General features: G+C 34.5%; 1 protein-coding gene across 2 annotated transcripts in view; it reads right to left on the bottom strand.

Annotated features, from left to right (window-relative positions):
• Positions 1–11,901, bottom strand: part of LOC109544418 (protein split ends) — a gene marked incomplete in the record, with an annotated part of 94,999 nt that overhangs the window by 31,704 nt on the left and 51,394 nt on the right. For both annotated transcript variants that reach the window (XM_048664227.1, XM_019914558.2), the window contains 1 exon segment: positions 2,826–3,050. In XM_048664227.1, the coding sequence (XP_048520184.1) occupies positions 2,826–3,050 (225 nt within the window).

The raw sequence follows: 11,901 nt of genomic DNA, 5'->3' as shown, positions 1-11,901 counted from the left end.
TATTATCCTACTATTGTTACACAATTTATTAACATACTCTTTTTTAGGTGCATTTAGGTTCTTTTGATAACGATAGCAGAAAATAGCTATCGAAACGTCAAGGTTTCAAATTTATTTCTCTACTAATTGGAATTTTCTCTTACAGCTTGAGCCTAAGTGTGTCGCAGGATACTTTTTGATAAATAATTCGTTCTTATTGTAAAATAGGAGCACTATTTATCAATCTGTAATAAAAGACGTGAGGAAATTCTGTCTTTTTTAACGACAAACATTTTTGAGGCAAAATACCCAAAAAGAAGTTTGTAAAAAACAAGTAAGCATACTTAAGCAACAGTAAGTAACTAATAGACGCGAAACCGGTCCTGGAAGTGCGTAGGTACTTGTGATTAGTAACTAGTCAAGGAACTGCACTTGCACTATTTTGCCGAAACGAAATGCTTTTTTAAATGTTTTTAAAGCCACAAAAACGAGTCACAGTTTTGCCTATTTTTTTTAATAAAAGTTGTATTCAGTTCAACAAAACTGATTTTCATCGTTTAAACTTCAACTTAAAGCAGCTTATCCCAACCAGTAGTAGAGAACGTGGTTCCAATAGAAAGCAGATTAAAAATTCAACAACAAAATAAACAATTCTAGATTTTTTACCTTACTTTAAGGCAAAAAACTTTTTCGCCTTAAAATAAGGAAGTTTTACAAGCACAGCTTGCATCTTCAGAGATGGTTTTAAGTCAGTCATCATCATTTTTTCGCAAAAACAACGCCCCAATTAAACTTCGGTTTGTTGCGCAAAATTGTTCGTTTTTCTTAAATTTTGTATAAAATTAACAAATGTGTTTTAAGCACTTTTGGTTCCTCACTTTTCATTTAAAACTCAGTTGAACTTTCCCTAAAAAATATTGAACAAACTTGCTCGAAAATAAAAATAAATGTTAAAGAAGGAAGTTAACCACAGAATTATGGAAAAAAAATATTTTACACCCATTTGCTCATTTTATATAAAGTGCAAAAAAACGAACAATTTTGCGCCTAAATGCTGTAGCTCAACGGGAGAGTTGCGCGTAAATTTGATCATTTTTACCTGCATCTTATATAAAATCAGCAAGTTCTTTTGAAAAAACCCGTTGTTAAAATTGTGTATTTTTTTCGACCAAACTCACTTGCTTTTTAAGGAAAAATGATTCAAAAAGTACTTAAAAACGCAATTGTTCACTTTATACAAAATACAATAAAACCGAACCAAAAGTTTAACCGTTTTTCGTACTTTTTGCATCTATTCTCCTGAGAAAACCCAAATAAACTTGTGCTTTTTACTAAAAAGAAAATCGAACAAATTTTCTTGAAATATTACAATTTTAACGGCGGATATCTCCGAATGAAACGTACAAAAGTGGACTTAAAAACCCATTTGTTCATTTTACATAAAGTGCAACTAAACGCGAACCATTTCGCGCAAATTTAATCGCTTTTATTTTTCAGGAAAAAAGTTTTTAAAGGAAAATTATTAAAAAGGAACTCAAAAATTATTTGTTATAAAAAAAAATAAAATACAAGAAAAACCGAGAATTTTGCGTGAGAAAAACTGAAGTTTAACCGTTCTTCAGTAACTACTTTTGAATAAATTTTCCTTCGAAAATCCAGTTGATCTGGAGGTTTTTCCTAAAAAGAAAATCAAACAAACGTTCCCAAAAGAAAACAATTTTAAGTTTAAAGTTTTTACGATAAAATGACAAAAAGGACTGAGAAATCTATTTGTTCAAGGTACCAAAAAAACAAACAATTTCTATGTTTTTGCATTTAAAAGAAAAAAATAATTTTGAGTGAAGAAAACGTATTAATTAAACAAAGTTTAACAGGGGGTGCTTCGAACAAATTTGTTTCTCTTGCATTGTATATAAAATGAACAAATTCGTTTTAAGTCTTAAATTCGATCTTTCCTCCAAAAAAATCAAACAACTTTGTTGAAAAAACTATTTTAACGGAGAGGTTTTACGAAAGAATAGTTATAACTAACCCAAGTTTACTGGGGTTTTTAAGGAAAAATGATACAAAAGTATACTTAAGTAAAAGTATTACTAAGTTAAAAGTAGTACTTAAAAACGTATTTGTTCATTTTAGTTAACTTGAAAATTTGCTGCGTCGTGCAAACCACCTCTGAAGATACGCCACTCTTGCTTACGAAACGTTGGAAAGGACGCTTTTTTCCAGACAGAAAAACTCGGCAGTTTCAATGACGATTTTGTCCACCATTTCGATCTAGCAAAGATATCACTTTCCACATTTCTCATAAAAAACCAAAGGCAAAATTGTATGTTTTCAGCTCTTTCCAACCTTTCCTGTGTTTGTCCAAAAAACCGGAATTAAATTTCATAACTAGTTATCAGTTTCTCTTCCTTAACTGAGCTTTGTGCATTAGAAAACAATGGTTCCTGATATTTCCTCACTTGGGGGGGTTAAATCTATCAAAATGGCACAATTTACATGGATAACCTTTGAATACTCATAGCATCTGAGGCATTATTTATTATTATTATTATTATTATTATTGAATGACTCACAAATATTTGCGACCGATCCAATTAGCCTGTCTGTTCGATAGTTAATCGCAAATGAAATTCCAATTAATCGACATCTTTAAAGCAATAACGCTTATCATTATCTAAACCGCTGTTGATATTATTCAGCCATAGAGAGAACAATGAGTATCATCCTTATCGCCTTTATAGTTTATATGCACCAAACCGATGTGAACTAATTGATTCGTTAAATGCGGATGAATGCAACTCGTTCCAAAGTAGGAATCAAAAGGGAATCGAACTGAAACTCACCTGGACGAATCCGCATATCCGGCAGCGGAAGTTCCCCAAACGGAGACCGCCCCTCTGTGTCCGCCGCCCCCACGGAACCGGTCGCGGTTCCGGCCACCTCGACAGGTGCCTGAACCGCCCTCAGGGGCGGAAGTAGGGGCGGCTCCGACGCCGCTGGTCGGGCGCTCATAGAAACGCGACGCCGCATCGCTCGACGGGTCCGGAAAACCGTGCTCGTCAGACGATCTGAAACAACACAAAAACCATTCAAATGACAATTTTTCCGACAATTATTTCTATGAAAAGTTCGCCATTGATAAAGGGGATAAAGGAAAAATCTGCAACGGTTTTTCCAACAGATTCTGAAGCACAGACTAGTCCTTCTAAGTTGACACCCTCCCTAGATAATTAATAAAAACTGGTAAAAACATGTAAAATTTTGAATTTTGACCGAAAAAGCCTAAGGGTAGAATCAATTTTTTGACACAATATAAAGTTTCTCAAAATGCCTAGAATTTTCCATCATTTTTATATCCAGGAAACGAGAAATGCAACGAACTCATTGAAAAACACGCTGGAAGCTTCAGATCCGGAAAAATCGATATTATTGCACCGACACTATTTTTCGTGCTAAATGCCGAAAAACTTTAAATATGTATATCGAAGACCTTCTAAGGCCGGAAACAAATAATTGAGCTCAGAAAACATGCATGTAAAATTTTGAATTTTGAACGAAATTTTCCTAAGATTGGGGTCGAATTTTTTCAATAAAATATAAAGTTTCTCAAACCCTCCCGAACTTTACCTAATTTTCATCTCGAGGAAACGAGGAATGCAACGGAATGATTGGAAAACACGTTAGAACCTTCAGTTTCGGAAAAATCGATATTTTTGGTACATTTTAATATTCGTCACGATCTTTGACCGGCGATATTTTCTGTATTAAAGACTCCAACACCTTGAATATGCATATTGAAGAGCTTCTAAGACCGGAAACAATCCAGGGAGCTCAAAAGAAAAAAAATTGAAATTTGTCGAATTTTCCTAAAGGTAGGAAATCGAACAAATTTGTTGAAAAAAAACGCAATTTGATCGGAGAGTTTTAACCAAAGAAAGATGCAAAACAGTGTTTGCATTATTGATTTTATATGAAATGCTAAAATAACAAACCATTTTGCGCAAAAAGTCGAGTTTTTCTCGAGGCAAAACCCAAAATTGCGTTTGCTCTTTTGCGTTTTTTATTTTCAACTTGCGTTAAGTCAAGTTTAACGGAAGATTTATTTGAGCAAATTTGCTTGTTTTGATTACATTTTATATAAAATTGTTTTCTGCAGTACTTTTGTAAAAACCCGCCGTAAAAATCGTGTTTTTTTTCCGAGAAAACTGGTTGGTTTTTTAGGACAAATAGCGTAAGTTTAATCGTTTTATTACAAAAAATGCATCAACATTCTAAAAGACACATCTAAGTTTTCAAGTATTTTTTGTAACATTTTTCTTTTAAAAAAAAATGAAACTTGGACTGAAAAAGTAAAACGAATAAATTTGCCCGAAGAAATCACAACTTTAAAGGCGGGTTTCTATGCTCGTTTTTCTTTCGCGTTTCATTTTTCAACAAAAGAAAAAATGAGTTTTTATTGCATTTTCTATGAAATGTACAAACTTATCTGGTGAGGCTGGGTTAAGTACCAATATGTTTATATTAAACCAATTACAGTAATTTTTATATAAAATAAACAAATCTATATAAATTACAAGAAAAACGAACTAATTTGCGCAAAAAAATCTCCTTTAACTTGTATTTTTTAGCGCACTATTACTAATTTTGCTTTATTTTTATATAAAATGAACAGATGCGTTTGAAGTTAATTTTTTCCTTCGTTTCCAAAATCCATCATTAAAATTATGTTTCCTTTGCGCAAATTTGTCGCTTTTTAATTCTAGGAGAAGTCAAAGTTCAACTGGGGCAAAATAATGCAAAAAATCTTTAAAAACGTATTTATTCGTGTTATATAAAATGCAAGAAAAACGAACGATTTTGAGTAAAAAAAACTCAAGTTTAATGGAGGTTTTTGACGAAAGTTTGTTCGGGTTTATTCCATTTTATATTAATGGAACAAATGCGTTTTAAGGGCTTTCTTGCATGATTATTTCGAAAAACTCTGCGTTGAATTTGAGTGTTTTTCTCGTTGGTCCTTCAATTTAGAGCTCAAATTCAACAAGGAGTTTTTTGCGACAGAACAATGCAAAGAAGTAGTTAAAAACGCATGGGTACATTTCGTATAAAAGGTAAGATAAACGAACAATTTTGAGCTCCAAACCATTTTTTTCCGGGGGTTTCTCGCGCAATAGTTTTTGTTTTCTTGCATTTTACATAAAAGGAACAAATGGGTAGGTTTTAGGTACTTTTTTGTGTTATTCTGTAGTACAAATCCGCCATCAACTTTTCAGTAAAGAACCAAATTTCAATTGGTCTTTTAAAAGAAAAATTAGGCACTCATTTCAATTTTTCATAAAAAAACGGTTAACCAGGACTTTTTTCTTTAAAAAATTAACAAATTTGCTGAAAAAAAAAAACGTTTTTAATGGCGGGATTTTTACAAAAGTACTGCAGAAAACAATTTTATATAAAATGTAATCAAAACAAGCAAATTTGCTCAAATAAATCTTCCGTTAAACTTGACTTAACGCAAGTTGAAAATAAAAAACGCAAAAGAGCAAACGCAATTTTGGGTTTTGCCTCGAGAAAAACTCGACTTTTCGCGCAAAATGGTTTGTTATTTTAGCATTTCATATAAAATCAATAATGCAAACACTGTTTTGCATCTTTCTTTGGTTAAAACTCTCCGATCAAATTGCGTTTTTTTTCAACAAATTGTGTGTTGTGAAGAAACAGCGCATTTGGTCAAGAACAAATTTGCCCGAGAAAAGCCCTATTAAACTTGGCATTTGTCACGCAATGTTTCTCGTTGTTCTTACATTTTATATAAACTTAAACTGAACAAAGGGGGAAGTTTGTCAGCACTTTAACATGTTTTTTGCATAAAAAAGAAGCTAAATTTAACCGATGGTTTTTTTCCGGAAAACCATTAGTTATCCACTTTGCATAACCAATGGTGTGACCCCATGAACAGACTCCCATTGGTCCCATATTCCACTATGTTTATACGATCGATTAAATCCAACAACTAAGTACAGTTAGCTCGTTGGCTCTCCAAGATGCTGAACACCGTTATTTAATTTTAAAATTATTCAAATGGCTGTTTGATTAAAAATAAGAAGCGATACGACATAGGAACGGTTCTACGGTGGAACAACAACATACTGGAGAAAACTATTTGCTTGCGGCATTTTGCACTTTGGAAAGGCGGCAAGCAATTGATCGATTGACTATTGACAAATGGTTGAACGACTTGGAATCGGAACGATGTTACGGTAACTACTGGTTCAGCTTTGTAACAGTTGCAACTGACCCAAACAGGAAAATCGAGATTAAGCGAAATATTCAATATTCCAGTAGCAATTAGCATATTATCTCTGCGAGATTAGATTATTCATTAGAGAACAGACGATTAAGAAATGCAAGTGAACTTGAACAAGAACAAGTGCTGTTGCAATTGGAATTCAGAAAAACCTCTCCCGTGTAGCAATAAAGTGTTTCAAGCAACGGTTACATGCATGGAAATAGAAGAATATTTGTACATAAATATCACACAGACAAGAAAATTTACATCGGCCACATTACTGCTCTGTTTACATGATGCTAAAAACAACTCGAACGATAAATTTCCCAGATCAAAAAGACTGCTGGTTTTATTTCAACTTTCCTTGCCTGAGATAGAAAACCAGCGTTTTCTTCCCGAAGAGTAAAGCGCAGTTTGAAATGATCCAAACATGAATAATGATGGCGGAACCGCGCCGTGGTTCGTTCTGGCTATTCCGGAGCCCCCTTTTGTTGTCCATGCAAATTTTTCCCAACCACGTATCCGTCGAGAAACTGCACTTCCTACGTGCTTTATGTAAAAGAGCAGAGGCGTGCAACACATTAAAACGCACTAATGCAAAACTGATTTGTTCCCGTTTTACCGTTCAAAAGTGCATTCAGGCAAATCCATTTAAATATGCAGAGATGGACTTTTAAAAATGAATAAAACGAGTCAAACATAAACATCGTCTTGAAGGGTTTTAGCTGGCTCATTAGAGAAATGAGCAAAAACAGCTTCACAGTTGCAATAATTGTAAGCATTATTATCAAAAGTAGTAGTTTTTTACTTATGCGGTTTATGGACTAAAGTCTTTAACGGCCAAATGTTGCGAGAAAAGGCATCGCTTTCTTGCCTATTTGTGAAGAAATTAGCTACTTCATAGCACATTTTGGAAACTCACCTGTATGCACTCGAACTCCATGTTATAATTAATATTACAATATTTTTTAATTCGAATTTAAATACTTAAGATCTAAGGGGTCTACATCGTTCAATGAGCCAAACGATTGTAGGAAGATGCAAGACGATTTTTTAGGACCATGGCCGTTTATGGCCACCTCCCATTTTTAGTGTTGCGCCACTAAAGACTGACTGATTTATATATTTTTTAATTCCCTGTTCAGTTCTTAAACTTTTTTACCTCCTAATTTTTTTCCATGTTTGTGGTCCTTTTGGACTTATTGGCTTTCAGAGTTAGCACGGAAAAAACACTACTTATATTATCTACATATTTTGGTCAGTCCTATTTCTCTTTTGTGTCTCAGATTAAAAATTGAACCATCCTGTATACAGGATAAGTGATAATTGCAAACTTGTGCAGTAGATTCTACGGTTTAAAATAATGTTAGTAAAGTAAATGAACCAAAGTTCCTAAATACAGGATTTTAAAGTTTCAATAAAAAATTGAAAAATGTTACTTAATATGTCCGAAACGAGTGGAATTGGAGGAAAAAACCCCTAAACTATCAGACAGTTTGTGAAATTTTAATTAAATAAAGTCACTTACAATTGACGAATATATTTTTGTAAAAACATGCAATATTTCTTAAAAAAATTTTGTTTTATCGTTTCATCGGTCTTTCTTCATTGCTCACGTTTGTTAAGCAGAATGTCTGTAAAAAGTCCTACTACAAATTCCTAGGGCGAAAACATGTTGATTCGACCTAATTTGTCTAGCTCAAAAGTGGACGATTTTCGAAATACAAGGCGTCGAAGTTTAGATTGAAAAATGTATACTTTGTTTGTAATGCTGTAGTAAACTTTAAATATCTCAAGAAGGAATGCTTGTAGAGACTTCAATCAAAAGACTGTTTCTTTATAAAACATGTGCACAAACACAAATCTGGCCATAAATAATTGCTATACTGTGTGATAAAAAAAATATGCCATTTTAAACAGGATTCATATTCTTATATCTTCAATGTGCATAGACAAGGTTAACGGATTGTAATTTCACGCGCCCTAAAATCCTTCAATGCGAGATTTCGATCAGGTAGTAACACACAAAATAATAATTTTTTTTAGATTTTTCAATATTTACTTTCCCGCCCTGTATTTCGAGGACCGTCCACTTTTGGATTAAGAAAATTTGAAAATTCGGTTAAATCATCAAGCTTTCGCCCCAAGAATCTGTAGTAGGATTATAACATAATTAATAGAGATTGTGATTTGTTGTATGGAATTAACGATTAACAAATGTCAATGATGTTTTTAAGTATTTAAGATCGACAAACTTACAGACAGACAAATTTCACTTATTTTCATAGGAACTTGGTTCGATTCAAACGTATTTGCGTTATCTGAATAGTTTTAGATTCTCTGCATATTTGGGGCGATTAATCGCGCTTGTAGCTGATATATAGATTCCTAAATGTGATATATAGATGATAGAATTTTCAGTTCATTTACCTATTAACTGATTAAAAAGCTTCCTCTAAAGGACCATAGCAAAAATAAAAATTTATCGAAAATTTAAGTGGTTTTCTTCTCCGACAATGAGATTTTTCACCGGAAAATAATTCTTAAATTTGTCGCTTTAGCTGCTTAATACACACAAGCTCTTTGGAGCTTAGTATAAACAATAACCGGCAGTTTTTTTTAGTTTCCTTTATTAAACTAGCATTGCTTAAAAACACGAAAATTTTAAAAAGTCGCAAATTATTTGATTTTTTCGAAAAAAACCCGGATTAAAAGCAAACTTTCCAAAGCTCGTTTTTGTCTTTTTGTCTCTTTGGCCCAATTGTTGCAAACAGCGCCCCCAACAGGTGCGGCAACCACGTAAAAAGCAGAACTTTTATCACTGCATGTTTTGGGCGCGCCGATTATAACCACTGAATAATTAATTCTCCACTGAATAATGAATGTATCTGTTCCCGTGTCCCGGGCTGACCTTCAAACTATGACCACTAACTGTCCATTACAATGGATGTAATGGAAATAATGCAGTAGATCGATTTCAAGGCGAGCACGAGAATCGATTTTTTTGCCACGACACTGGCTAACGGCTGATTTTTTTTGCTATCATGGTAAAAGACAAAGGAAATAGACCAGCAGCCATGAAGCGTTAACGCAAATAGAATGCAACTAGAGCAGAGAGGAGAGAGAGAAAGCAGCCCAGGGTGATTTGTGACGCCAGCCAGGAATAACCACGCAGGATGTTGCTATTGTGTTTTGTTTTCAATGGCCTATCATTTGAATAATGCACAAGGCAAGCGAAATGGAAAATGTTAATGTGCTGCAGTGTCACTCGTTTCCGATGAAAATCAGCAGAATTTCATTTTTGTGTTCACTGTTCAACACATATACCAGACCTGACTAGCCGAGCCTGAGCCGCGGCAAATGTCTTTATCGTCCAAGTACACATTAATGCTCATATTTTTAACACCCTGTATCATAAGAGCACAAGAGGAATATTTTTTGATAGCTTCAAGCCTAAACTGAAAAAAGCTGCTCTTGAGTGACATCGGTAAAATGAACCGTTTTCCAACGGTTCATTTTACCAAAATCCAATCCAAAATTTTTGCAAAATAGCATTTCTGAGGCCGTTTGGCAAAAAAATCACAGTCTTGTTTTAACCCATAAAATATTAATTTGTGTACATTTTGAACATTTCTGCCTTTTCGACAACTTCATTTGGAGTACCTTCAAAATTATTTGGAAGATCTACCACTAGAGACAAGAAGAAACATGCACAACATGCACCTCCTCATTTTATTGTAGCACGAGATCATCGAAACAACGTTTTTCCAATTAGGCGATGCAGTGAATTGCAGGAGCAAATGTGGTTTGGCCTCGCCGTTCTCCCGACTTAAACCCATTAGATTTTTACCTCTGGAGCCACCTGAAACACTTGGTTTATTCCACTCCTGCTGAAACGAGGAAGCATCCGTTGCAAGAAATGATGTTTCATTCCGATTCAATAACAAACAATAGGGGGATTTTCCGGCGGTTCAGGAGGACTTCAAGGAGCCCATGTGGAACTGGCTTATATTTTTTTTAAACAATTAGATCAGCAATTGATTATTTAGCTTTGGAAAACAGATTTGGTTTAACTGAAAATGTACTAAAATAGGCTTTTTCAAGAAAACGCTCATTTAATCAGTGTCAAACAAGAGTACTTTTTTTTAGTTTAAGCTTCAAGGAATCCAAAAATTATTTTCTTGCGCTGTTATGATACAGAGTGTTAAAAATATGAAAATATAATGTGTACAAGCTGGTCGGTACCTGGCTAACTCAAAGAGCAAAATGGGTTTAAAACAATCAGTAATTGTTTAGGTTTGTGGGTTTTTTCGGTCATTAGATCTTGGCAAAAATAAAACACTACTCTTTCATGGGCCGACGTTTCGACTTTATTTAAGTCATCCTCAGGGCTGAGAATGATTTAAACGACGTGGATAAACGAAAATTGGATTTAAATTGGAATGATTGCGGCATTTTGCATGAAATTTGTGTGGTTCTTTAAACAAAAAAAACCTTGTCCATTACGTATCATAAACGATCACACCAGGATCATCAATTTCATGTGTGCCACTGAAAGTAGACTTTGTACGTATATAAATATCGCCAACAAAAGAATGACTTATACAAGGCGAAAAAGACAAATTGGTTTAAAAAATTTGGTGTCATTAGCGCCATGGTGCCAATTTACGCTGAGCAAACTCTAAACGAAAAATTATTCATGAAAAATGAGGTTGATGGAGGTCCTCGACCGAAGACTATCGATCCGAATTACATGTGCATTCAATTAAAATTCCTTCCAAAAGGATGAGAAACACATCGTCTGGATCAACTTTACCTTTAATCTCGCCAAGCCATAAGGCCGTCCGTTTTACGACCCTAGTGGAAAAAAGTTATCGAATGGCTGCAGATTCCGGGCTTGAAAGACATAAAAATCGCATTTGCGAGCCGTTGCGAAAATGATGTATGACTCGCAGTAAAACGAGTAAAAACAGGGTCTCGGGTGTTGGCCATCGATCATCAGCGAAAGGGATATTCGGGTATTGGGCCGATCCCAGAAGGCTTTTTCCGAAAATATCCGATATCTCTTTAAAAGGGTTTGTCTCTGGGAAGTTTTGCGTCTGTGAGCTGAAAGCCGAATGCTGACGTGAAGCGGTTTTACATGCGGGTTGGTAATCGTATATCGGGGTTCTCACGTAATTTGATCACGTTTTCTGATGTTCAACAGCAGAACTGGAAGGCGAGGTTTAGCGCACGTTTCAATGAACTTGGAAATCTCATCAGCCCAAAAACAAGACGGTTTTAAAGAACTTCGTATAGGCCATTGTGGTCCTCGACTAATGTGAAATATTGGCTTTCAAGGTGTCAAAAGGTATCTAAAATTATTAAAAAATATTGTGTTGGGGTTTTTTGAAGTGATAACTTTTTATGGGAGGGTGAACCGATTTTTCTCGGTCACAGCGAGCCACTTGGGATGCACAAATGCACTTTGAATTCGACATTTTTCTCTTAGTACGGGTGCATCTGTAGATCTGATAAACTTTTCAAACACACATTGCGTTATTAAACTGACAGTGATTTTGATTTATCAATTATTGAATGTGATATTATTGTGTTCGGTGCAGTTTATTTTATAACGCTGATTACAATGAATCAAC

Source organism: Dendroctonus ponderosae, unplaced genomic scaffold (assembly GCF_020466585.1).
Source record: "Dendroctonus ponderosae isolate FM_Combo_2020 unplaced genomic scaffold, Dpon_F_20191213v2 Dpon_F_20191213_2, whole genome shotgun sequence".
NCBI classification, from domain to species: Eukaryota; Metazoa; Arthropoda; class Insecta; order Coleoptera; family Curculionidae; genus Dendroctonus; species Dendroctonus ponderosae.
This window is presented reverse-complemented; position numbering and strand designations above follow the sequence as displayed.